Source organism: Pholis gunnellus, assembly GCF_910591455.1.
Source record: "Pholis gunnellus genome assembly, chromosome: 18".
Lineage (NCBI taxonomy): Eukaryota > Metazoa > Chordata > Actinopteri > Perciformes > Pholidae > Pholis > Pholis gunnellus.
In genome coordinates this window covers 21,281,414-21,308,993 of record NC_136545.1, presented here as the reverse complement: position 1 = coordinate 21,308,993, position 27,580 = coordinate 21,281,414, and the positions used below count along the sequence as shown (strand labels likewise).

The window sequence follows — 27,580 nt, the reverse complement described above, 5'->3', positions numbered from 1 at the left end:
ATAGAATAGTAATGATATAACATATGAATATAAATCTGTTCGGTCTCTCAGCAGGTAAACACACCTGAGCAGGTAAACACACCTGAGCAGGTAGACATACCTGAGGAGGGCTGGGAGGGGAGGAGACCTGCCTGTTGTAAGAGTTGTGCTCAGACAGGTCTGACAGTCACATGACTCACAGCATGCTGGTCTCTACCCAGAGGGACTGCTGAGGATCTACTGTCTACAGGTCTATAGATCCACAGATCCATAGATCCACAGACCCACTGATCACCTGACAGCATGACGAGTGATTACTACCCGTACTCCAAGGTAAAGCTCTTTATTCTGTTAAAGTTCAACGTTATCGACGTGGTCGACCACGAGAAGCTCGTCCTCCAGGACGCTGTAGTCAACTCGTTATCAGCATTAATATTAATAATCTGATCACTGACATCAAGAATATGACTTTATATCACAAGGTTTATGAAAATCAATGTGTAGATATGCAAATGAGGCATTCTCTCATTAAATATGCTGTTTTTATACATTTCCAGATGATCGATGTGAACGTTGGTTAAAGGTTCATGTTCACATATTAATGATATTCAGTTCTTTCACTTCATAACGTGAATGAATCACAATCTGGTGAATGGAGTGAACACATGAATAGATCTCTACATGAAACTTCATTAACAGGATTATTTATTGTTTTACAAGTTGTATGAAATGTGATGTTTAAATATGTAAATGAGGCGTTATGTAACGTAAAGAAACAAAACGGTCACATGAATGTTTTATTGTCTTTAGTCTGAAAGAAGACGAGACAACAAATCTATGAATGAGTGAAGAATAATGTGTTCACTCCTAAAGTAAAGAGCACAGTAGTAATACACGATGTCAGTGAGTAGTACATCATTTATAGACACATATACTGTATATATATACACACATTATGTCTTTATTGAAGCAGCAGAAGTTTTATTCTTATAAACAGTTTGTTTTCATTCACTCAAATGTTTAAATGTTTCTTTTAAAATCTCAGCTTTTGTCTGAGTGACTCTTCTTCTTCTTCTTCTTCTCTGCTGTTTTCATGTCGTCATATATTTAATATTTAATACGCAGCTCTCTATTTTATGATACAGTCGTCACAGTATTTTAATAATATATATTACTATTGTGATGTTTCTATTCTATATCTATGTTCTTTATTTATTGTCTTTATTGTTTTGAACCAAACAACAGAAAGATTCTGTCGACTAGTGATGATGTCAGAGCAGCAGAGGTGACGCTGTGGCGATCGGATCATTAATCATTCATAAATTCATAAATAATAATTAAATTATAAACTAATATTTGTGGTCGACAAATGACTTTAACAGCTTTATTGACCAAGAAGGTGAACACATGAACTAAGCTGTGTATATATATATATATATATATATATATATATATATATATATATATATATATATATATATATATATATATATATATATATATATATATATATATATATATAAGGAACATTGACCAACATAGTGAATAAAGTTGCATAAAGATCACGATGCAGCTTCTCACTCAATGTAATTATTCTGAATAACTTCATTAATTCCTCCCAGAACAGAATAAATGAGTGAAATCTAAAACATTTTAAATGTTTTATTGATCAATAGAAGAATCCTGAATGTGACCGCGAGCCTCCATCAGGGGCCGTTTGTGGGGTCGCGACCCTCACGTTGAGAACCAGTGTGTGTGTGTGTGTGTGTGTGTGTGTGTGTACAGTAGAGAACAGCAAACAGCCAATCAGATCGCCTCTCTTCTCTCCGGAAGTCTCCGTCCTGCAGCCGCTCGTTAGACTTCATTACCGGAACGTTACCGGGTGTTTAACGCGTTAAAGTGCAAAAAAACAACCGAAACAACCGCCGTGTGATTACCGGAGGAACACCTGCCGCCACCGGAAACACGCGAGGCGTCACTGACGTGTTCGAGGCGACGCCGAACAAAGTGACCGAAACTCCGCCAGAGACACCTGCCCAAAACCCCGGGACACCTGTCCGAGAGTCCGGAGTCTACTGGAGTCTACTGGAGTCTACTGGAGTCCACCCGGAGTCTACCTGGAGTCTACCTGGAGTCTACCTGGAGTCTACTGGAGTCTACTGGAGTCCACCCGGAGTCTACCTGGAGTCTACCTGGATCTACCTGCTTCAGACGAAGAAGAACGTTCCTGCTTCAGACGAAGAAGAACGTTCCCGGTTGAAGGCTCTGAAGGAGTCTCGTTGATGGGAGCGTGAGTTTGTTCGGTCGTCGGTTCACGAGCCCGGGACGATGTCCGTGAACGAGCTTTTCACAAAGGTGAGTCCCTCTACCTGTGGAACACGACGTCACAGTGGAGCCCGCCCGCGCGCGCGCGCTGTCCCCCCGCTGCTCCGCTCCATCGAGGCGTCCACCTGTAGGAAGACTCGCTGCAGTGAACCTGCTGCTCAGCAGGACCGGACTCCATGTTGTTTGTGGGCTCTTTAGCGCCGCGAGCACCTGTTCACTCCGCTCTGTGACGTCACCACCAGAGAACACATGTGTGAATATCGTCAGAATGACGTGTGAGAGGGTTATTACGTATGAGCCGAGTGACGCGGAGGACTGTGGAGAGTCATGGTGTCAAGTCTTCTTCTGAAGCTCATCGCTATAAGTGATAGTATTTAAATAATGTTCTTATTCATGAATGGAGTTCTGCAGCACGAGCCTCACTTCATGATGCTACACGTGATTTATTGAGTTCATTTACTGGATGAAGTCAGAATACTTCATGTTGTCACATTTAAATATTCTTTATTATGTTCAAGTAGTTTGAACTTTATAAACTCTGATTCTGATCAGAGCGGACTGTTTTATTAAAATCACCTTCATCATCATCATCTTCATCAAACTACAGTTCATAATAACTCAACAAAGCAACATTTAACAACTTTATTAACACATATTTAAAACTTAAAGCTGCTTTTAAAACATGTTGTTCAGGTGGTTGTGACATCACAGTGACGTCATCAGGCTAAACTTGTGTCACAGTGTGTGTGTGTGTGTGTGTGTGTGTGTGTGTGGGGGGGGTGCATTGTGGGAAACGTAGGCTCCGGTGTGTGTTTGGAGTTTGACCCTCAGAGACGCGACGTCTCAGCTGAATGAAGTCACAGTTTGAGTTTAATGTGTGAAACATGAACTCATGTTGTGTAAAACGAGTGAAATATGTTTTTATTATTATTCCTTCTCAACAAGAATCTCTTCTTTGAATCTGTTGGAGAAGTTTTAAATCCATTTCTGAAAACAAACATTACAAACATATATAACTGTGAAGCATCTTCAGCTCAGGAGCTGTTTATGTTTTATGTTCTCTTTGATCTTTATGAAATATAATCAGTTTCTGCTCTGATTATTAATGTGTCATTAGATTCAGTCACAGAGCGTTAAAATGATATCAATCAGTTATTATTATGATTATTAATCAATTAAGTATCTGGAACATTTGGTTACAGATTCTTAGATGTGAAGTTTCCTTCTTCTTCTTCTTCTTCTTCTTCTTCTTCTTCTTCTTCTTCTTCTTCTTCTTCTTCTTCTTCCTCTTCTTCTGAAAGTTAATTATAACTTTAGTTATACCAGAGTAGTTCTTAGCTCCTCCCTCTTTGTCACATCTTGGTTTAAAAAAACCAAGATGGCGTCGACCAAAATGCTGAACTTGATGCTTCAAACCGCCTTCGTCTCTAAACTTCTTCCTCTTCTTCCTTCTCTTATATTTTTATATTTAATCACACATTGTGAGTTTTACAGTGTTTTATAAATTGTTTTATAAATTATTTGGCTCCATTTTCACAACATTGTGTCAAAGTCGACTTTCTGAAGATAAAAGTTAGATTAATTAATTATTAGCTGCAGCTCGTCTTAATCAACAACACTCAGATATCAAACAGTTGTTTTTCTTTCAGATCATTCTAATACATTTTATATATTATTTTACATTTATATTTATATTTATATTTATATTGTGGAGTAATGTGATCAGAGCTCTGATCCAGACACGGCTCTGTAATCCTCCTGCTGGACTCTGTAGTCCACGTCCTCATTAAGCCACTTAAAGCCCCCCCCCCCGCTGTGAGACTTCATAATCCAGATCCTGCAGACCCATCTGGTCTGTGTTCAGGTCTGAGACTCTGCTGAGTCATGTTTGGGGATGCTTCATAAATCAGTGATATAATGTAACTTCCTGTCAGTAGAGCTGATTCATCTCGTGTTCGTTTGTTGTGAGAACTGAACTGAGATGTTGTTTGAGGATGAATGATGAAGCTTCTGGGTCTTGAAGAACCGGATTATCCTGAACCACCACGGGGGGGGGGGGGGGGTTAATGTCTCCCTACATCTGTTTGTAGATCAGCTCAGTACCTTTAATCATACTGATGTGCACATTGTTGAGAGAGACGCATTTATGAGGACTAAGGTCTGTGGTCTGGTTGACCAATAGTGGACTCTTAAAGGCTGTAAACCTCTGATCATGTCTCACTCTCTGATGCTGTCTCACTCTCTGAGTCTCACTCTCTGGTGCTGTCTCACTCTCTGATGCTGTCTCACTCTCTGAGTCTCACTCTCTGTCTCACTCTCTGGTGCTGTCTCACTCTCTGAGTCTCACTCTCTGGTGCTGTCTCACTCTCTGTCTCACTCTCTGGTGCTGTCTCACTCTCTGATGCTGTCTCACTCTCTGAGTCTCACTCTCTGTCTCACTCTCTGATGCTGTCTCACTCTCTGTCTCACTCTCTGATGCTGTCTCACTCTCTGTCTCACTCTCTGAGTCTCACTCCGCTCTCAGAGGAGATCAGAGTGAATGTTGATGTTTCATGTTTTCTTCTCTTTGTGTAAAACCTGCTGATGTCATCAGATCACAGTTCTTCAGGTGAACAGGTGTAATGTTGTGACTTCCTGTCGGACGCACCAGCCCCCCCCCCCGTGTGTGATGTCACTGTGCTGACTCATCAGTGGGCGGAGACTTCACATGTCTCTCTGTGAGGAAACCTGATACCAGCTGCTCAGTCTGAGCAGTGAGGCAGATTTCAACCCGTCTCACTGCTTCATCTCAGCGTCTTTTATACGAAACCTGTCCAACGACTTCTGCTGCTCTGAAGAGCCTCCTCCTCTTCCTCCTCCTCCTCCTTCACCCTCCTCCTCCTCTTCCTCCTTCACCCTCCTCCTCCTCCTCCTCCTCCTCCTTCTGTTCAATCATCCAGAGTTTAAGTCTCCCAGATATTTTGATACTTTATGAATCAAAACTTTCCATGAGTCAGCATTTTCTGCAGACTTTCCCTGAGTTAATTACCCACAATTCATAGCAAAGTGACATTAAACACGAGGTAACCAGAGGAAGCATGGAGACGTAAACAAAGAGGATGAAACCTGTGAGTTCAGTCTGAGTTCAATATTAATATTTACTCAAACACATGAAATCACAGGATATTTATTCATTCTTCAAATATTTGATTTAGTTATTGAAGCTGTTTTGACAAAAACAAGTAAATCTATTAATTAACATTAGATCAGATCTACAGACCTCCATCAGGACTCTGCTGTGTTCACTGATCAGCTGTGATGTTGTTGTTGTTGTTGTTGTGAGTAAACGCTGCTCTCTGATTGGTTCTGCTTTAGTGAGTCTGTTATGCAGCTGAATGACATCATTCATCGCATTCTGAAAATCAAACAACTTCTGTGTGTGTGTGTGTGTGTGTGTGTGTGTGTGTGTGTGTGTGTGTGTGTGTGTGTGTGTGTGTGTGTGTGTGTGTGTGTGTGTGTGTGTGTGTGTCTGTGTGTGTGTGTGTGTGTGTGTGTGTGTGTGTGTGTGTCCTCATTGTCTCCTGCTGCGTTGTTCTCCATGCAGACAAAGCTGCGCTGCTATTGGTCGGTCTCTGGTGTCCCAGATAAACAGACGGCAGACTGAAGTCTCCTCTGATTGGCTGGTTTGTGTTTACAGACTCGTCTCTTTGATCTCAGTCACTTTGTTGATTCATCGGTTAATCACAGAACGTCTTCATATCTCCACATTAATAAACTTCTACATCGTACAACAAACTGTCCATCATGTGAAAGTAGGTCACAATGAACTGTCTGATTCATAATGAGACGTATTAACTATATATAAACTATATATAAACATATAAACTATATAAACATATAAACTATGCATAAACATCACATATAAATCCCAGACTGGTTTAGACTCAGAGCAGAAGTTTGGTCTGATTACTTCTGTGTTTTAAAGATTTAATGATCTTCCTTTATGGACGACTTCACTTCCTGTCTGAACATCAATGATTAGTTCATTTACATGTGTGTGTGTATAAATATATATATATATATATTTATATTTATTTGAGAATACTATATAATGAACAGAGGGAATATATTGTCTCTTTAATATTTCTTTCAACAGCCCACTGAAGGTTCTCTGTTTCTGAATGAATGAGAGTGAGATAAAGAGTGAGATAAAGAGTGAGATAAAGAGTGAGATAAAGAGTGAGAGCAGGTGTTTAGCTTCAGGGTTTCCTGTCATGTGATCTCAGGTGATTCCCGACAGGAAACTGTGTTTTTATTCAAATGAGCTTCTGGTCAGAGCAGCAGATTTGCATTGATGTCGTCGTGTCGGTAGACTTTCTCCTCATGAATCATGAAGATGAAGACGAGTTAACCGTCCGTTAGAAGAAGGAAGTTCCAGCCTGAAGAACAACTTCCTCATATCTGAGTCAGACCGGTTACCTCTGCAGAGACTAATCTGACTGCAGTCCAAACGTCTGATGAGTCACAGTGAACCACATTAAACCACAACAACAGAGAAACAGAGTCTCCATGACAGAGTATTTACACAGTGTAGTACTAGGACCTCTACTGCAGTAACAGAGTATTTACACAGTGTAGTACTAGGACCTCTACTGCAGTAACAGAGTATTTACACAGTGTAGTACTAGGACCTCTACTGCAGTAACAGAGTATTTTTCACAGTACTTTGTCTGGTATAATCCCTGCTGTGTTGTGTTTCAGTTCACGCGGGTCTGGATCCCCGACCCTGACGATGTGTGGAAAGCTGCAGAGATCATCAGAGACTATAAAGAAGGAGAACCAGTGCTCCACCTCAAACTGGAGGATGAAACGGTATTTAACTTTCAGAGAGAACAACACACCGTAGATTCACTCTCAGTGGAACAATGAATGAAAGCTGACTTTAATGAGGAAGTACAGAACCTCCCATTGCTGTTGATGGCGTGTTGATGGCGTGTTGATGGCGTGTTGATTGTGTGTTGATTGTGTGTTGATTGCGTGTTGATTGTGTTGATTGTGTGTTGATTGTGTGTTGATAGCGTGTTGATGGCGTGTTGATTGTGTGTTGATTGCGTGTTGATGGTGTGTTGATTGCGTGTTGATTGCGTGTTGATGGCGTGTTGATGGCGTGTTGATGGCGTGTTGATGGCGTGTTGATGGTGTGTTGATTGTGTTGATGGTGTGTCGATGGCGTGTCGATGGCGTGTCGATGGCGTGTCGATGGCGTGTCGATTGCGTGTCGATGGTGTGTCGATGGCGTGTTGATGGCGTGTTGATGGCGTGTTGATTGCGTGTTGATTGCGTGTTGATTGCGTGTTGAGGGCGTGTTGATGGCGTGTTGATTGTGTTTGTGTGTTGGTGGCGTGTTGGTGGCGTGTTGATGGCGTGTTGATTGTGTGTTGATGGCGTGTTGATGGCGTGTTGATGGCGTGTTGATGGCGTGTTGATTGCGTGTTGATGGCGTGTTGATTGTGTGTTGATGGCGTGGTGATGGCGTGGTGATGGCGTGTTGATGGCGTGTTGATTGTGTCTTCCTGCCCAGCCTCTGGACTACCCCGTGGGTCCTCAGAGTAACCCTCTTCCTTTCCTCCGTAACCCCGACATCCTGGTGGGAGAGAACGACCTCACGGCTCTCAGTTACCTTCATGAACCTGCAGTCCTGCACAACCTCAAGGTCCGCTTCCTGGAGCCCAACCACATCTACACGTACTGCGGTCAGTCAGCCTCCCTCAGCACATCCCTCACTGATCACAACACTAACCATGTTTCTATATCATTCATTCTTTTTTTATTCATTATTGATTGCATGTTATACACACTAATGAGTACACGAGCTGTAGTTTAGTTTAAGACTTAATGTACCTCTACAGAAATAATACACATTCAGCTAAGGACACGTGTGTGTGTGTGTGTGTGTGTGTGTGTGTGTGTGTGTGTGTGTGTGTGTGTGTGTGTGTGTGTGTGTGTGTGTGTGTGTGTGTGTGTGTGTGTGTGTGTGTGTGTGTGTGTGTGTGTGTCCATGTATGTCTACAGTGAACTAATGAATGAGTTGTGTGTTTGTTGGTGCAGGGATCGTGCTGGTAGCCATCAACCCGTACGCACAGCTTCACATCTATGGCGAGGAGGTGATCCGGGCCTACAGCGGTCAGAACATGGGCGACATGGACCCTCACATATTCGCTGTGGCTGAGGAGGCCTACAAGCAGATGGCCAGGTCAGAGCACAAGGAGCCTTTTATTGTGTCCTTAATATTTAGAGATTTGAATACTGACGAGACTCTTCTTGTGTCTGCACGTTTCTGCAGAGACGAGAGGAATCAGTCGATCATCGTGAGCGGAGAATCCGGAGCAGGAAAGACGGTTTCTGCAAAGTACGCCATGCGGTTCTTTGCCACGGTGGGCGGCTCAGCCAGCGACACCAACGTGGAGGAGAAAGTGCTCGCCTCCAGTCCCATCATGGAGGTCAGTGGGCTTCAGTGTTTGGGTCAGAGAAACCACTCGCATGTCTGGACAGTTAACATGAAGCTGCAGCAGCTTTAGAAAGTTTAAAACTGAAGACGCATAAGAAATCAGTGGAGCTACAAGGTGTCACCTGATGCTGACTGTCTGCTCTCTGCTCACCAGGCCATCGGAAACGCTAAAACCACTCGAAACGACAACAGCAGCCGCTTTGGGAAGTACATTCAGATCGGCTTCAGCAGACAATACCACATCATCGGAGCCAACATGAGGACGTACCTGCTGGAGAAGTCTCGCGTGGTGTTTCAGGTTTGTTGAACCGGCTCGCAGAGCGACGGCTTCACTGTGTGTCGCTGCTTTTATTGTTGTGTGTTTCAAATGTGTTGCAGGCTGAAGAGGAGAGAAACTATCACATCTTCTACCAGCTGTGTGCCTCCGCCAGTTTCCCAGAGTTCAAAGACCTCGGCCTCAGTGAGTCTCTGCCGTTCTTTATGTAGACGAGCTCCAAGTTTAACAGGAAGTCCCTCAGAAACAGGAGCGCTGAGAGGTTTGTGTTGAGGATTCAAATGAGAACAGCTGCTGCTGTACATCTGAGTATGAAGATCAGTAAGTTGAAGAAGACTGATGTTGTTTTTCTGTTGAGGAGGAAACTGTTTCACAGGTTTGAGATTCACTCGTGATGCGTTTTATTATTTCATCGACGTGCGCCTGCTGTCCGCTTGTTGAACCCCCGTTATTCACCTGTTGTTCGCCTGTTGTTCGCCTGTTATTTACCTGTTGTTTACCTGTTGTTTACCTGTTGTTTACCTGTTATTCACCTGTTGTTCGCCTGTTGTTCGCCTGTTGTTCGCCTGTTATTTACCTGTTGTTTACCTGTTGTTTACCTGTTGTTTACCTGTTATTCGCCTGTTGTTTACCTGTTGTTCACCTATTGTTCGCCTGTTGTTCGCCTGTAGTTCGCCTGTTGTTCGCCTGTTGTTTACCTGTTGTTTACCTGTTATTCGCCTGTTGTTTACCTGTTGTTCACCTGTTGTTCGCCTGTTGTTTACCTGTTGTTCACCTGTTGTTTACCTGTTGTTCGCCTGTAGTTCGCCTGTTATCTGCCTGTTGACTTGAGTTTTTGATGCGTTCTCGTCACTCAGCCAGTGCAGAAGATTTCACCTTCACGTCTATGGGAGAGAACATCTTCATCGAGGGAGTGAACGATGCTGAAGACTTGGAGAAGACCAGGGAGGCCTTCACACTGCTGGGTGAGGACGGATCCAAACATTAATAATAATTCATATTGTATAGTATATAGTATTTATTAAACCGTGAGTACATTCATGTTAAACAAGGTCTCAGTCTGACTCCAGGTTCATTTATAGAAATAATGAAATATTTTCACCTCCTGCACCAACAATAAAACGTTCTGCAGGTCATTTACATCTAGTTCATTATCTGTCACATTTACAGAGTAACTAAACCCCCAAACCCGTGTATTTCATGTGTATTCACTGGTGTTGTCCTCTGTGTCTGTCTCTAACACGTCTCCATGTGTTGAATTGTCTGGTTCTCAGGGATAAAGGACGGCAGTCAGAGCAGCATTTTCAAAGTCGTCGCCGCCATCCTTCATCTGGGAAACATCGCGATCTGCTCGGATCGAGACGGAGAGTCCTGTCACGTCCTGGTACGTCTCCATGATCACAGCTCAGGCTGCTGATCAGCTGGTCAGGGTCCTAACGGGTGATGGCGTGTGTGCGTTGCAGAGAGACGACCTCCACCTGAAGCACTTCTGCAGGCTGCTGGGGGTGGAGCTGCAGCAGATGGAGCACTGGCTCTGTCACAGGAAGTTGGTCACGGCGTCCGAGACGTTCGTGAAGAACATGTCGACCAAGCAGGCGGAGAACGCCCGCGACGCGCTCGCCAAACACATCTACGCTCGCATGTTCGACTGGATCGTGGAGCACATCAACAAGGCCCTGCACACCTCCTCCAAACAGCACTCCTTCATCGGGGTCCTGGACATCTACGGGTGAGTCCGGCAGTCTTTATGTCAAGAACACAAGCTAGAGATGAACTGTGACCCTGAGTCCGCTCAAACTATCAGAGCTCTCAGCTGGTTCTACAGGACATCACTCTACCTTTATATACTGATACTTCCTGTGTACAAACAGTATATTTATTACTCCTCGTTACTCATTTACAGTCACTACATTGCTGTGTTCATTACATTTAGTCACTTTTTAATCACCGTCATCATTGGATCTCTATATTTTAACTTCTCAGATGTTTTTCTTTTCATGCATATGTAATGAGCATTGTTGTGTCTGTCGATGAATAACTTGGAAAGCAATGAGTCCTTTTGTGTGACTGTCTGCAGCTTTGAGACGTTCGAGGTGAACAGCTTTGAGCAGTTCTGCATCAACTACGCCAACGAGAAGCTTCAGCAGCAGTTCAACTCCGTGAGCCTCCCTCTGTCTTTGTGATTCTTCTTCTTCTTCTGTGTTCACGTCTAACGAGCTGCTCGTTGCTTGGTGTCCTCAGCATGTGTTTAAGCTGGAGCAGGAGGAGTACATGAAGGAGCAGATCCCCTGGACTCTGATCGACTTCTATGATAACCAGCCCTGCATCGACCTGATCGAGGCTCGACTCGGCATCCTGGACCTGCTGGACGAAGAGTGTAAAGTCAGTCTCAACCTTTCTAATGTCCTTATTGAGCAAATTTTCGAAAATGAGATTTACAAAATTGCAAGATTGTTGTTATGTTGTTAGCCACGTTAGCAGCTAACACGGCTCTCTGGATGTTTGTCTCTTAGACCTCTCAGACGAAATCTGATGATTTATTCATGCACTCTTATTGATGATGATGATGATGATGATGATGATGATGATGATGATGATGATGATGTTTACTTGTTATATAATCCACTTCCTGTTTCAGGTGCCGAAGGGGACGGACCAGAACTGGGCCCAGAAGCTCTACAAGCAGAACTCGAGCAGCGCTCACTTTCAGAAACCTCGTATGTCCAACGTCTCCTTCATCATCATACACTTTGCTGACAAGGTGAGCAGAAGGACCAGGTCCAGGTTCTTGATCGGGTCCAGGTTCTTGATCAGGTCCAGGTTCTTGATCGGGTCCAGGTTCTTGATCAGGTCCAGGTTCTTGATCGGGTCCAGGTTCTTGATCAGGTCCAGGTTCTTGATCGGGTCCAGGTTCTTGATCGGGTCCAGGCCCTTTATAGAACGTGTCTGCAGGTTCCATGTTTGTCAGGGCAACAAACAGGAAGTCTGAGTGACTTACAGAATAAAAGCATCGTGTTTTATAAGAGAGGGGAATAAATCTGCACAGCATCGCAATATCTAGCGTGGCGGTATTGTCCGTTTAATATCATATGTTAATTAATATATGATATGTTAATTAATATATATGATATGTTAATTAATATATGATATGTTAATTAATATATATGGTATGTTAATTAATATATATGATATGTTAATTAATATATGATATGTTAATTAATATATGATATGTTAATTAATGTATGATATGTTAATTAATATATGATATGTTAATTATAATGTGTTAATTAATATATGAAACGTTGCTTATTGTTCTAAGCTCGCTGCTCCGTCGTCTCCACAGGTTGAATATCAGTGTGAAGGATTCCTGGAGAAGAACAGAGACACCGTGTACGAGGAGCAGATCAACATCCTGAAGGCCAGTCAGGTAAGAACCAGAACCTCTGAACCAGAACCTCTGAACCAGAACCTCTGAACCAGAACTATAGAGCCTGGCTATGACATCAATTTAGCATCATAGCTAGGCTAATGTTAGCGTTTAGCAACGGCCTGGGAGGATACAACCAATCAGAGGAGAGTAGGGCGGGTCATAGCGGACGACGTCATGTGATCTGGTTCCTGCACCGCTCTGCTGGTGAACGTCTCCTTAAATGTGATTCTGTCACAGAATCGTTTGTGAGTTCAGAGTTCCTTCAGTTTCAGCTCGTCTCAGATCTGTTTCACGACAAGAACGACGTCGCCCCCCCGAAGTCCTCCAGAGTGAACGTCAGAGCCGCCAAGTCGACTCCCAAAGCCCCCAACAAGGAGCACAGGAAGACCGTGGGACACCAGGTGAGCACTCTGCTGGACTCTAAGGGTCTCTAAGGGTCTGCTGGACTGTGCTGGTCTCTACTGGTCTCTACAGGACTCCACCACTAACAGCAGATACTGATGATGTTTGTCTTGGTCCAGTTCCGCAGCTCTCTGCAGCTCCTCATGGAGACCCTGAACGCTACGACTCCTCACTACGTCCGCTGCATCAAACCCAACGACTTCAAGGAATCCTTCTCGTGAGTCCTCGTCTCCTTTCCTCCGCTCCTCAAATAGAAACGTGATTCAGGATCTAAGGGAACAGGTGTGACCTCTTCCTGAGCCAGGCGCCCCATGGCATGATGGGAAGACGAGGAAGACGAGGAAGAGATCGCTGTCAGAGCGATGTTTAAAATGTGATGAAGATGAAGTGAAGTGATGAAGATGAAGTGAAGAACTTTCTGTCTCTGCAGGTTTGATTCCATACGAGCGGTTCAGCAGCTCAGAGCTTGTGGAGTCCTGGAGACGATCCGGATCAGTGCAGCCGGGTACCCGTCCAGGTGAGTCCTCTTCTTCTTCTTCTTCTTCTTCTTCTTCTTCTTCTTCTTCTTCTTCTTCTTCTTCTTCTTCTTCTTCTTGTTGTTGTTGTTATTATTTCTTCTTCTTCTTCTTCTTCTTCTTCTTCTTCTTCTTCTTCTTCTTCTTCTTCTTCTTCTTCTTCTTCTTCTCCTCCTCCTCCTCCTCCTCCTCCTCCTCCTCCTCCTCCTCCTCCTCCTCCTCCTCTCCTTGAGTTCTATCAGGTAAAGGTTCTCTGTGAATCGTTTGAATACAGATTGTAATAACAGAACCGGTTCTCGTGGTTCTCCAGGTGGACGTACCCGGACTTCTTCAACCGGTACCGAGTTCTGCTGAAGAAGTCCGACATGACGTCAGCGGACAAGAAGCTGGTCTGTAAGATCCTGCTGGAGACTCTGATCAAGGTCAGGAACGTGTTAATTAATGATATGAGGGATGAAGGTAACATCCTCATCATCGCCTCTGATCGTGACATCACTGGTGACATCATCCCCCCCCGTCGTGTCTCAGGAGCCGGACATGTTCCAGTTCGGGAAGACGAAGATCTTCTTCCGGGCGGGTCAGGTGGCGTACCTGGAGAGGCTCCGGGCCGACAGGTTCCGCTCGGCCTGCATCAAGATCCAGAAGACGGTCCGCGGCTGGCTGCAGAGGGTTCGATACCGAAAGATCCGCAAGTCGGCCGTCACTCTGCAGAGATACGGCCGAGGATTCCTGGCCCGCAGGTCTGATGCTGGTCTCTGTGGTCCCACCAGAACCCTTCTGGTTCCTTCTGGTTCCTTCTGGTTCCTTCTGGTTCCTTCGGTCTTTATAGCTCTGGTCCTCCAGAGGAACTTCTTCTTCTTCCTCTTGATGAGCACGGACGTAAACGACCGGAGGAGTCTCTGAATGTGTTTGAACACAAAGCTTTTTATTCTCAGTTCCTCTAAAGATCGTCTGATGAACGTTCTGCTGTTATTCAGACGAATCTTTAATGAAACATTTAAATATTTAACTGTCATCGTATCATGTATGAGCAACAAAACGTACACTCATAATGCAGAATATTATGGGATGTATTAGTATGTCAGTAGTACTTTAATGTAGTTAAAATGTAGTTAACTACATTTTAACCCTTCTGGTTCCTTCTGGTTCCTTCTGGTTCCTTCTGGTTCCTTCGGTCTTTATCAAATGTAGTTAACTACATTTTAACTACATCATTTACATTTTGGGTTTTTAATGTGTAGAAACGGATCATTTATGTTCTGTTTGTTTGAAATGTAGCTAAAGCTGTTTGATGAATGTAGTATTTAATGTAGTATTTACCAGTATTTATTGTAGTATTTAATGTAGTATTTACCAGTATTTATTGTAGTATTTAATGTAGTATTTAGCAGTATTTATTGTAGTATTTAATGTAGTATTTAGCAGTATTTATTGTAGTATTTAATGTAGTATTTAGCAGTATTTATTGTAGTATTTAATGTAGTATTTAGCAGTATTTATTGTAGTATTTAATGTAGTATTTAGCAGTATTTAAAGTATCTATTCATGCTTTTATTTCTTCAGACTCGCTGACTTCCTGCGTCAGACCCGAGCCGCCCTCATCTGTCAGAAGCAGTACCGCATGGTGAGAGACAGACGGGCCTATCTGAGGGTGAGACGGGCCGTCGTCACCGTGCAGGCCTTCACCAGAGGGATGTTCACCCGCCGGATCTACCAGGAGGTACAGGTCCTGATGTGGTCCTCATGTGGTCCTCATGGGGTCCTGATGTGGTCCTGATGTGGTCCTGATGTGGTCCTCATGGGGTCCTCATGAGTACTCATGTGGTCCTCTGTAACATAGTGTCCTTCCTCTCAGAGGTGAACAGAGATGTGTGTGTGTGTGTGTGTGTGTGTGTGTGTGTGTGTGTGTGTGTGTGTGTGTGTGTGTGTGTGTGTGTGTGTGTGTGTGTGTGTGTGTGTGTGTGTGTGTGTGTGTGTGTGTGTGTGTGTGTGTGTGTGTGTAAATTGGAGGCACAGCGTCTCCACTAGAAGCTGGAATGTGTCGTCTCGGTGTCTCACAGCGTCTCTGAACCCTCCTGTAGTTCCTGCTGCACCACAAGGCGATGGTGATCCAGAAGACGGTGCGCGGCTGGCTGCAGAGGAGGAAGTTCAGGCGAGCGCGCGACGCCGCCGTCACCATCCAGTGCGGCTTCAGACGCGTCCGAGCCAAACGACGCGTTCAGGAGCTGAAGATCGAAGCTCGGTCCAACGAACGCCTCAAGAAGCTCAACACGGGGATGGAGAACAAGATCGTCCAGCTGCAGAGGAAGATGGACGACCAGGTGATCCAAATATCAACATTCATATCAATATCAATATTCATATATTCATAACAATATTCATATTCATATCAATATCAATATTCATAACAATATTAATGGTAATATCAATATTCATATCAATATTCATATTAATATGAATATATTAATATATTCATATTAATATATTAATATGGATATATTAATATTAATATATTAATATATTAACATATTAACATATTAATATTAATATATTAATATATTCATATTAATATATTCATATTAATATATTAATATTAATAGTATCAATAAGAGGAAGATGGACGACCAGGTGATCGAGTATGACGACAATAATAATAATAATAATAATAATATAATTAATATTTAATAATATTATTATTATTGATCATATTAATATAAGAAGAAGAATATAGTATTAATAATAATGTTAATAACAATAAAATTAATTATTATAATTACAAACCTAATAATAATGATGCTGATGCTGATGGTGATGATGATGCTGATGCTGATGATGATGATGATGCTGATGCTGATGATGATGATGATGATGATGATGATGCTGATGCTGATGATGATGATGATGATGATGATGATGCTGATGCTGATGATGATGGTGATGATGATGATGATGATGATGATGATGATGCGTCTCCTTTCAGTCCAAAGACCTCCGGACTCAGAACGAGCAGCTCGTGCAGGTGAACAGCGGTTTGGGCTCGGAGGTGAACAAGCTGCAGAAACAGCTGGAGCAGGTGAAGAGTCGGCAGGTAGGAGGAGCTCAGGTCTCCTCACTGCAGGAGGAGCTGGACAGGCTGAGGGAGGAGCTGCAGGAGGCGTCGGCCCAGAGGAAGAGGATGGAGGAGGAGCACGGCAACGAGAAGATGGGGCTCCAACAGGTGAGGACGGGGGACAGGAGAGGAGAGAGGACGGGTGAGGAGAGAGGACAGGTGAGGAGAGAGGACGGGTGAGGAGAGAGGACAGGTGAGGAGAGAGGACGGGTGAGGAGAGAGGACAGGGGACAGGTGAGGAGAGAGGACAGGTGAGGAGAGAGGACAGGTGAGGAGAGAGGACAGGTGAGGAGAGAGGACAGGGGACAGGTGAGGAGAGAGGACAGGGGACAGGTGAGGAGAGAGGACAGGTGAGGAGAGAGGACAGGTGACTCTTTAGACTTCAGGTGTAAACTAAATGTTAAGGTGAGAACGCTGTTCTTCTTCGTTGGTATCGTTGTGTGACGCTGTCTGTCTGTCTGAACCTTTTTACTAACGGAGAGACGAATGTTACCGACGTCGTCTTCACCTGTCTTCACCTGTCTTCATGTGTCTTCATGTGTCTTCACCTGTCTTCATGTGTCTTCACCTGTCTTCACCTGTCTTCATGTGTCTTCACGTGTCTTCATGTGTCTTCACCTGTCTTCATGTGTCTTCATGTGTCTTCATGTGTGTTTGTCCTCAGAGGGTGGAGGAGCTGGAGAGAGAGAACTCTCTGCTGAAGAGTGAGAAAGAAGAGATGAACCAGAGGATTCTTCAGCAATCTAAGAGCTCTGGAGGTGAGACCTGAAGACACCACCTGTCTGTCTCTCTGTCTCTCTGTCTGTCTCATTATATTCTACCCAAGGTCCTCCTCTGTGTCTTGTAGTTCATTCTCTTCATCCTTTTTCAAGTGTCGTCATCCTGTCCAGATGAATGATTAAATGTCTTGTCTGTCCAGAGGACACTAGCGGTGCGTCTCAGAGGGAGACGTCTCTGCAGAAGGAGCTGGACGCAGAGAGGCAGCGATACCAGAATCAGCTCAAAGAGTTCTCCAGACTGGAGCAGAGATACGACAACCTGAAGGAGGAGCTGTCTCTGAGCAAGGTGACCTCATCACGGCCAGGTGTTCTCACCTGAGAGGTTTGAATCACATGATTATTATGAGGTAACATCTCTTCCTCCCATCGTCCTCCAGTTCCAGCCCGGCCACCAGAGGAACCCGTCCAATCAGAGCAGCCTGGAGTCGGACTCGAACTACCCGTCCATCTCCACCTCGGAGGTCGGAGACACCGAGGACTCCATCCAGCTGGTGGAGGTGAGTCCGCCAACGGGAGGCGGGGTCCGCCGGGGATATTTATTATGTTTTATATATATATATATATATAAATATCTATATCTATATATATATATAGATATAGATATAGATATATATATATATATATACTAGTGCTGGGCAACGATTACAATTTTAATCGCGATTAATCTCATTGTTATGTTAAAGTTCATAATGAATCTAAAGTAGTGTGTTGAGCTCTTCTATGTTAAAGTGCTGCTCTATGAACTAAAGGTCAACAACATTTGGTTTAAACACTTTAAACTCATCAGGTTCTTGTTAACAGCAGGATTCTCTTCACACAGCAGCAGTTATAACACAGTTATAATGATTCTGATCATTGATATTCAGCGTGTTCACAACTTTATCTTCATGTGTGTCAGAGATGAATTTATTATTTATTATTATTATACATATTTATACAAAACACTTTAAAACTCTAAAATAATAATTTAAATGAATCATTTATTTGTTGGTATGTTGGTCAGACGCTATGCTACGCTGATTAGCGTAACATGTGTGGTGTTTGTTATAAATGTACGTTGGTACATAGAGGGTGATGAGAAGCTGTACATGGAGGGACTTAGGACCCAGGGGACTGTAGGGGAAGGAAACAGGAAGAGACGCCACACAAACAGCTGTTCACCGCTCGCTGACGGTTCTTGTGTTAAAATGTCGCTTAATAATAAATAAAAAACTGCGTTAACGAGCCATAAAATAATTGTCGGTGTTAATTAATTAATGCGTTAACGTGATAATAACGCGTTAACTTGCTCAGCACTAAAATATATATATATATTTTTATATATATATTTCTTACAGGATTTCCTGTACGTTAGCTTGAGTAGTATTTTGAACCGACCTCATCGTTGTCTCCTCTCTGTGACTCCTCACCTGAGCAGGAGATGGGAGCGGAGAAGGCCGCGATGGACATCAGTCTGTTCATGAAGCTGCAGAAGAGAGTCAGAGAGCTGGAGCAGGAGAGGAAGAGGCTGCAGGTCAACCTGGACAAGATGGAGGAGCTCGCCAAGTGCAGGGTGACCGTCTGGTTTCATGTGTTCCTGCTCAGCAGAAGAGAATCCTCTGAGATGATCTCACCTTAATGTTTGTGTTTGCTTCATTAAAGGGTTCTGAGTCCAGGAGTTCCGTCTCCGAGCAGGAGACGGCGGATCTGGCCTACAACAACCTCAAGGTACAAAACCACATCATCTCCTCACATCATCTCCTCACATCATCTCCTCACATCATCTCCTCACATCATCTCCTCACATCATCTCCTCACATCATCTCCTCACATCATCTCCTCACATCATCTCCTCACATCATCTCACATCATCTCCTCACACATCATCTCCTCACATCATCTCCTCACACTTCATCTCCTCACACATCATCTCCTCACATCATCTCCTCACATCATCTCCTCACATCATCTCACATCATCTCCTCACACATCATCTCCTCACACATCATCTCCTCACATCATCTCCTCACATCATCTCACATCATCTCCTCACACTTCATCTCCTCACACATCATCTCCTCACATCATCTCCTCACATCATCTCCTCACACTTCATCTCCTCACACATCATCTCCTCACATCATCTCCTCACATCATCTCCTCACACATCATCTCCTCACATCATCTCCTCACATCATCTCCTCACATCATCTCCTCACATCATCTCCACACATCATCTCCACACATCATCTCCACACATCATCTCACATCATCTCCTCACATCATCTCCTCACATCATCTCCTCACATCATCTCCTCACATCATCTCCTCACATCATCTCCACACATCATCTCCTCACATCATCTCACATCATCTCCTCACATCATCTCCACACATCATCTCCTCACATCATCTCACATCATCTCCTCACACATCATCTCCTCACATCATCTCCTCACATCATCTCCTCACATCATCTCCTCACATCATCTCCTCACACATCATCTCCTCACACATCATCTCCTCACATCATCTCCTCACATCATCTCCTCACATCATCTCCTCACATCATCTCCTCACACATCATCTCCTCACACATCATCTCCTCACACATCATCTCCTCACATCATCTCCTCACATCATCTCCTCACATCATCTCCTCACATCATCTCCTCACATCATCTCCTCACATCATCTCCTCACATCATCTCCTCTCTGTGTTCCTGCAGAGACAGGAACTGGAGTCGGAGAACAAGAAGCTGAAGAACGACCTGAACGAGATGAGGAAGACCATCGCCGAGCGTGCGTCTAAAAACGATTCGTCCAATGAGCTGCAGGACGGCTACAACCTGCTGCTGAGTCAGCTCAAATCAGCCAATGAGGAGCTGGACGCTCGCAAGGAGGAGGTCCTTATTCTGAGGACTCAGATCGTCAGCGCCGTTCAACTTCGAGAGAACAACGACCAAATAGTACGTTAAACGTGTTCTACTCTTCGTAGTTTTGTTTTTGTGAAGAAGGTTTGGAGGTAAACAGCAAACAGCAGCATCATCTGCATACAGGCGGACCTTTGGGTCCACGTTAACTGTGTTATATATGTGAAGAGAAGAAGCAGATCAGTGTGTCTTCAACATGTTGTCCCAGTAAACACACACGCTGGTTATCAATGCAGCTGTTCCTGGATTCCTCTTCAGGTCGAGGTTCAATGACGTTCATTGTTTCCTTTGTTTCATCAGGAAAGCACTAAAGCTCCTGAAGTGAACAGCAGCAAAGAGCCGCTGGATAAAGAGGAGGCTCTCAAAGCCTATCACGGACTGAGTGAGTCCAAAAAGTAAGTGACATCATCTCCTCCTGGAAACAAACATTTAAAGAGACAGTACGTATATTTAGTGGGCTGGTATGTTGAGTTTACCAGCAGGTGTCTCACTGGAACATGAATGAGTCCGTGACTGAGAGGAGAGACTCCGTCCAGCAGGTGGCAGTGCAGCAACGCTAAAGACTCTAAAGCTGAAGAGGAAGTCTTTGTTTCTCAGCTCAACTCTTCATCCACAATGTTGAAGCTTTAGTTTTCTGTGAGACTCTTAAACCTGATTTAAATCACAGTTTAACTTTTAATCATGTTGCACCAAACTTTAAAGATAAAGATTCAAAACCTTCAAACATCTTTTACTCTAAACTAACGAAGCAGAATTCTCTCACAACAAAACTTTAAACTCGACTTAAACGTCAGAAAGTTTCGTTTTTAAAACGGATTCAGCCAAAAATCAAGTTCCTTAAGAAATGTAATATATATGAATAAGATATATATATTGATATGTATTTATATATATATATATATATATATGTATATGTGTGTTCAGGGTGTTCTGTACGTTAGCTTGAGTAGCATTTTGAATGTGTTCCTTGTGACGGAGGACGTTCTCCTCGTTGTTGTCGTACACTTTTCCGTGTGTGATGCAGATGTTTCACAGATGTTTCACAGATGTTTCACAGATGTTTCACAGATGTTTCACAGATGTTTCACAGATGTTTCACAGATGTTAGTGTCAGAACTTTCTCTTCAGTCTGCATCAAGCAGCAGCTCATCGGCCACAAGAGGGAAAAAACCTGTAGACATGAAAAGCTGTGTGTCGACTAACAGCTCAGTGTGTCTGTCTCTGTCCTCTGCAGTCTTCCTCACAATCTGCTTCTCTTCCTCTTCCTCTTCCTCTTCCTCGTCCTCTTCCTCTGCCTCTGGACTCCAGCTCCCTGCAGATCTGCTGTTATCTGAATGAAGATGGAGAGCTGGGTTTGGCTTACCAGGGCCTCAAACAAGTGGCCAGGTCTCTTTCTTCTTCTTCTTCTTCTTCTTCTTCTTCTTCTTCTTCTTCTTCTTCTTCTTCTTCTTCTTCTTCTTCTTCTTCTTCTTCTTCTTCTTCTTCTTCTTCTTCTTCTTCTTCTTCTTCTTCTTCTTCTTCTTCTTCTTCTTCTTCTTCTTCTTCTTCTTCTTCTTCTTCTTCTTCTTCTTCTTCTTCTTCTTCTTCTTCTTCTTCTTCTTCTTCTTCTTCTTCTTCTTCTTCTTCTTCTTCTTCTTCTTCTTCTTCTTCTTCTTCTTCTTCTTCTTCTTCTTCTTCTTCTTCTGCTTGTTTACTTCCTCTTCCTCCTCTTCCTCTAACACCAGCTCTGTACTTTGTGTTTGTCTTCTTCTTCTTCTAGTTCTTTCCTCAGAGACTGTCGGTCCAAGTGCTCATCAGAGTTCATCATCATTTTATGAACGTGTGAACAGCTGATGAACAAGTGATGCAGTACATCAAATACACAATATCACAGTACAGTACATACAGCTCACTTTAAATCATAATGAAGCTTTAACGGTTACATCAGTAAAGAGCTTTATGATAATATTTAATTTATATAACATATACTCGATATAAAACACAATATATGAATTTATTTCCATATGTCGTCATGTATGAAAGTGAATGTAGACTGTAAGTGTTCTTGATTACTTTATCTCTGTCTTTATTTATGAAGAAGCCTTTAATAGATATTAATAACATTATATTGTTATATAAATAATACAATATTATGATATTAATAATATCATAATATAGTATATCATTAATATTATAGAATAATATATTAATATAATTATGTTAATAATATGATGTAATATATGAATCATATAGTATTATGTAATTAATAATATATATATATATATATAGTGTTTGTAGATGCACTAGCTGGTCGCTGCTCTTCACCTGATCTCAGTAAAACAGATTTAAATAACAAACAGGACTTTGGGGCTTTGTTGTTGGGGACTATTTTCAGCGGCGGATTGATCTGGTTTAGTGCTCCAGTGAGTGTTTATGTGTCGGGTGAGTCCAGGAATCAGACGAGTTTGTTCTGGTTTGGAGATAAACACGTGAAGGTCAGAACTCCTCTGTTCCATAAAGAGATGTTCTTCAGATGTTGTGTGTGATCAGCGTGATCCTCCTCCTCAGGCTGCTGGAGGCTCAGCTCCAGACTCAGACCCGGCAGCACAAAGACGAGCTGGAGGCTCTTCACACTCAGATCGAGCTGCTGAGAGACGACATCGAGAAGAAGCAGGAGATGCTGACCTACACGGCGGCCCTGTCTCCGGAGGCTCGGGTGGAGTACAGCGTCCAGCAGGAGATCACCAGGCTCACCAACGACAACCTGGTGAGGACCAGACACACAAACAGCAGTTCTGATCCATTCACAACCGCTTCCTGTCTGGCTTTCATCTGCTGGGTTGTTGTTGTTTGTAGGACCTCAAGGAGCTGGTGGAGAAGCTGGAGAAGAACGAGAGGAAGCTGAAGAAGCAGCTCAGGATCTACATGAAGAAAGTCCAGGAGTTAGAAGGTACCAGCAGCTGTTCACACCTGCAGAGGACAGTCCATCAGCTGATCAGGGACTAATGTGTCTCCGTCTGTCTCTGTAGCGTCTCAGGCTGCAGCTCAGACCAGCAGATCCAGACCAGAACTGATGCGCCAGGTCACGGTCCAGAGGAAAGAGAAGGACTTTGAGGGGATGCTGGAGTACTACAAGGAGGACGAGGCCCTGCTGTTTAAGGCCCTGATCTCAGGTCAGTCTCCTCAGTAGACCTGGTCTCAGTAGACCTGATCTCAGGTCAGTCTCCTCAGTAGACCTGATCTCAGGTCAGTCTCCTCAGTAGACCTGGTCTCAGTAGACCTGATCTCAGGTCAGTCTCCTCAGTAGACCTGATCTCAGGTCAGTCTCCTCAGTAGACCTGGTCTCAGTAGACCTGGTCTCAGGTCAGTCTCCTCAGTAGACCTGGTCTCAGTAGACCTGGTCTCAGGTCAGTCTCCTCAGTAGACCTGGACTCAGTAGACCTGGTCTCAGTAGACCTGGTCTCAGGTCAGTCTCCTCAGTAGACCTGGACTCAGTAGACCTGGTCTCAGTAGACCTGGTCTCAGCAGACCTGGTCTCAGCAGACCTGGTCTCAGTAGACCTGGTCTCAGCAGTAGTACTGACTGATGTGTTAATGTGTTTCAGACATGAGGCCTAACACGGTGTCGGCTACGGTTCCGTGCCTCCCGGCTTATATTCTCTTCATGTGCATCCGTCACGCCGACTACATCAACGACGACCAGAAGGTGGAGTCTCTGCTCACCTCCACCATCAACGCCATCAAGAAGGTCCTGAAGGTGAGCGTCCTCCCTCGTCCTCTGTTGATTAGAGATCCATGTTCTGCTTTTTTAAATGACATCTACGTTCATTCCATCCGCAGAAGAACAACGAAGACTTTGAGATGACGTCCTTCTGGCTGGCCAACACCAGCCGGCTGCTGCACTGTCTGAAGCAGTACAGCGGCGATGAGGTGACGCATACAGACCATAATACTCTCTGTTAGATGTCAGTATTGTATTCAGCAGCACGCGAGCAGCAGAGTAAGAAGTGTTGTTGTTGTTGTTGTTCAGGCGTTTATGACCCAGAACACGAGCAAACAGAACGAACACTGTCTGAAGAACTTCGACCTGGCCGAGTACCGGCAGGTGCTGAGCGACCTCTCCATCCAGATCTACCAGCAGCTCATCAAGGTGGCAGAAGCCTTCATCCAGCCCATGATCGGTGAGGATTAAAGGCCTACATCACATAGTGTGTAGTTGTATTGTGTACCTGCTGTGTGTATATATAGACCATCTATAGACTGATCTCTCTCTGCTTGCTTGCGTTCAGTGTCGGCCATGTTGGAGAGCGAGAGCATCCCCAGCCTGGCGGGAGTCAAACCGATGGGGGGCTACAGGAACCGTTCGTCCAGCATGGACACGGACGCCGGCGGCCCCAGCAGCTACACCCTGCAGGCCCTGATCAGGCAGCTGGGACAGTTTCACGACACCATGCAGGAGCACGGTCTGGACCCCGAGATCGTGGGTCAGGTGGTGCGACAGCTCTTCCACTGCATCAACAACATCACCCTCAACAACCTGATGCTGCGCAAAGACGTGTGCTCCTGGAGCACCGGCATGCAGCTCAGGTACGAGCTGCTGACTTCCTGTGGTCCTTAGTGAAACCCGGTGCAGAGGACGCTCTGTGTTTGTTTGTGCCTTCACCTACGCCCGATCACCATCGCCTAGTTCATAGGTCGCCTAGGTCCCATCGCTGTCGCCTAGTTCCTAGGTCGCCTAGGTGCCTTCACCGTCGCCTAGTTCCTAGGTCACCTACCTCCCACCTCCGTCCTCTAGGTCCCGTCGTGCTGCTGGCTTTGACTCGCGGGCTGTTTGTGTGTTCAGGTACAACACCAGTCAGATGGAGGAGTGGCTGAGAGGGAACAACTTGTTCCAGAGCAAAGCTGCAGCCACTCTGGAGCCGCTCATCCAGGCCGCGCAGCTGCTGCAGGTGAAGAAGAAGACGACTCAGGACGCCGAGGCCATCTGCTCGCTCTGCACCGCCCTCAGCACGCAGCAGGTCAGCTGACCCCACACACACACACACACACACACACACACACACAGCGGTATTGATCACTGCTGTCCTGTGTGTTGCAGATTGTAAAGATCCTGAACCTCTACACTCCTCTGAACGAGTTTGAAGAGAGAGTCAGTGTGTCCTTCATCAGGAGCATCCAGGTGAGACCCAAACGGCCTTCATTGTTCCAAAGTGATTATATATCTATAGATATATAATTATATATCTATATATATAATTATATATATCTATATATATCTATAGATATATATATATATATATATATATATATATATATATATATCTATAGATATATATATATATATATATCTATAGATATATATATATATATATATATATATATATATCTATAGATATATAATTATATATCTATATAATTATATATCTATATATATGATATAACATCCGCTGGACTCGCTCTCGTTTCATGTCTTTATCAGATTAAGTCATCAGTTCATCTTATTATTAAACAGGAAAAGGTTCAAACGTCTCTCAGTGTTTTCTTTCTTCATGAAGTCGTCAGTTAAACCTCCTCGTGTTCTACTGAAGGTTCCACAGCTGTACTATTGTCCACACGAGGTGTGAACAGGCCTTTAGTGACATCGTTCCACCTGTCTAACCTCCGTGTGTGCCTGTGTGTCCAGAACCGTCCTCAGCAGACGAGCGACCCTCCTCAGCTTCTGATGGACACCAAGCACATGTTCCCCGTCCTGTTCCCGTACACGCCGTCCGCTCTCCGCCTGGAGACGATGCACATCCCGGCCTCGCTCGGCCTCGACTTCCTCATCAGGGTCTGAAGGAGCTGCTTTTAATCCAGGACCGACCACTTCCAGTAAACTGACCGCGCATCAGCTTTAAACCAGCAGACGGACGCTGATCTACCACAACCTGTCCGCTGGTGTCGACCGACATGTTCAGACTCAGTTACTAGTTCACCCTTCTTGTGCCTCAAATATCTTCTTCTTCTTCTTCTTCTTCTTCTTCTTCTTCTCTTGTTACAAACTGTTCGTCCTCCGATGGTAAAATGTGATACGACAGGAAGTGATAGGAGGAACAGGAAGGTGTCCTGCTGGATGAAGAAGGTCAGTGAAAGCTCAGGGAGAACGGAGAGAAAAGAGTCTCAGTAGTTTTTATGATCCACAAATTTAAAACTAAATTTACAAATCTGTGTGATGAGACGAGTTTACATCCACAAACTAACATATATAACACATATATATATATATATATAACTGTTTATCAATAACATCTTTTGAGGAGCTTCCTGTTCATATAAATCGGTGTTTTGACATTTTTCACGTTCTCTGATCCTCGTGTTGCGTTTAGGTGTCGACGCAAAACTCGGACGTCCGGCACTTCAGCACAGTGATGTTTGAAATCCTCACGTACTCAGACTGTAATATATATAATATGCAACACTTGCATGCAGAATACTGACATTGATTCATTTCTCGTGGATAGAAAACGTCTTTTACTCCGTCGTCGTCACACAGATGATGAAGTGAAGCAGGAACACGAGTCTTCATCAGTCGGTTGTTAACGATCACTCTGCAGCCGTTTTAGTCAATCAGCAGTAATCAATGCGTTTCTGTTCTTTTCACTGTGATTATTCTAATTTCTTTTCTTTTTATATTTTTCTGTGTACGATCATTTTACCGTGATATTTTCTGTCCCTTCGGCTCATTTTGAGCTTCTTTTTCTTTTTTTATGTGATTTGGTAAAATGATGTGGTGACACTAATTAATAACTGAATACTAATTATTAACACTAATTAATAACTGAAATACTAAATACTCGGATCCAACACTGTGACAGGTTCACTCTGGTTTATGGGACGATGGAATCATTTGACCTCATAGAGAATTCATATTATTAACACTAATTATTACTCTAATTATGAACTCTAATTATGAACTCTAATTATGAACTCTAATTATGAACTCTAATTATTACTCTAATTATGAACTCTAATTATGAACTCTAATTATGAACTCTAATTATGAACTCTAATTATGAACTCTAATTATTAACAATCTAATTATGAACTCTAATTATGAACTCTAATTATGAACTCTAATTATAAACACACTATCTTTAGAGTACAAACTGAATCCAATTCTAAGAAAAAAGCATCTTTTACTGAAGTGAAACTGTCGTGAAGACGAAGTTTTTATCTTTTGTGTGAAAATGTGGGACGTTGAATACATTCACGATAGAAATAAATAATATATATTTTCATAAGATCACTTCAGGAGCTCCAGATAACGTCAATGCAAGCAGCAGTTTTGTATAATAGTTTAATTTTGCAGTGAAGTTCTTCAGCTAGAAACGTTTGATGTAAATGTTTTCTT

General features: G+C 43.6%; 1 protein-coding gene across 2 annotated transcripts; it reads left to right on the top strand.

The window, feature by feature from the left end:
- Positions 1-207: 207 nt before the first annotated feature.
- Positions 208-27,237, top strand: myo5b (myosin VB). 2 transcript variants are annotated; one of them, XM_079178538.1, is made up of 39 exons: positions 208-312; positions 7,045-7,155; positions 7,865-8,036; positions 8,392-8,536; positions 8,627-8,783; positions 8,946-9,089; positions 9,170-9,251; positions 9,923-10,030; positions 10,340-10,449; positions 10,529-10,794; positions 11,143-11,224; positions 11,307-11,447; positions 11,704-11,826; positions 12,409-12,492; positions 12,762-12,896; positions 13,017-13,114; positions 13,328-13,414; positions 13,723-13,834; positions 13,941-14,152; positions 14,976-15,132; positions 15,494-15,733; positions 16,393-16,629; positions 17,186-17,279; positions 17,441-17,586; positions 17,678-17,797; positions 18,718-18,852; positions 18,942-19,007; positions 20,009-20,248; positions 20,513-20,607; positions 22,760-22,958; positions 23,048-23,141; positions 23,221-23,364; positions 23,796-23,947; positions 24,031-24,120; positions 24,221-24,371; positions 24,480-24,777; positions 25,034-25,208; positions 25,289-25,369; positions 25,874-27,237. In XM_079178538.1, the coding sequence occupies exons 1-39, from the start codon at positions 283-285 to the stop codon at positions 26,024-26,026; spliced, it is 5,466 nt and encodes a 1,821-aa protein (XP_079034664.1). In that variant the 5' UTR covers positions 208-282; the 3' UTR covers positions 26,027-27,237. The 2 variants fall into 2 exon arrangements, with proteins under 2 accessions (XP_079034664.1, XP_079034665.1); XM_079178539.1 differs by lacking the exon at positions 208-312 and adding an exon at positions 1,866-2,334.
- The last annotated feature ends 343 nt before the right edge of the window (positions 27,238-27,580 follow it).

Coding starts and splice junctions, on each gene's coding strand:
- myo5b (XM_079178538.1), top strand. CDS start 283: ATGACGAGTGATTACTACCCGTACTCCAAG. Junction 313..7,044: donor ATTACTACCCGTACTCCAAG/GTAAAGCTCTTT, acceptor GTTGTGTTTCAG/TTCACGCGGGTCTGGATCCC. Junction 16,630..17,185: donor AGAAGATGGGGCTCCAACAG/GTGAGGACGGGG, acceptor GTTTGTCCTCAG/AGGGTGGAGGAGCTGGAGAG.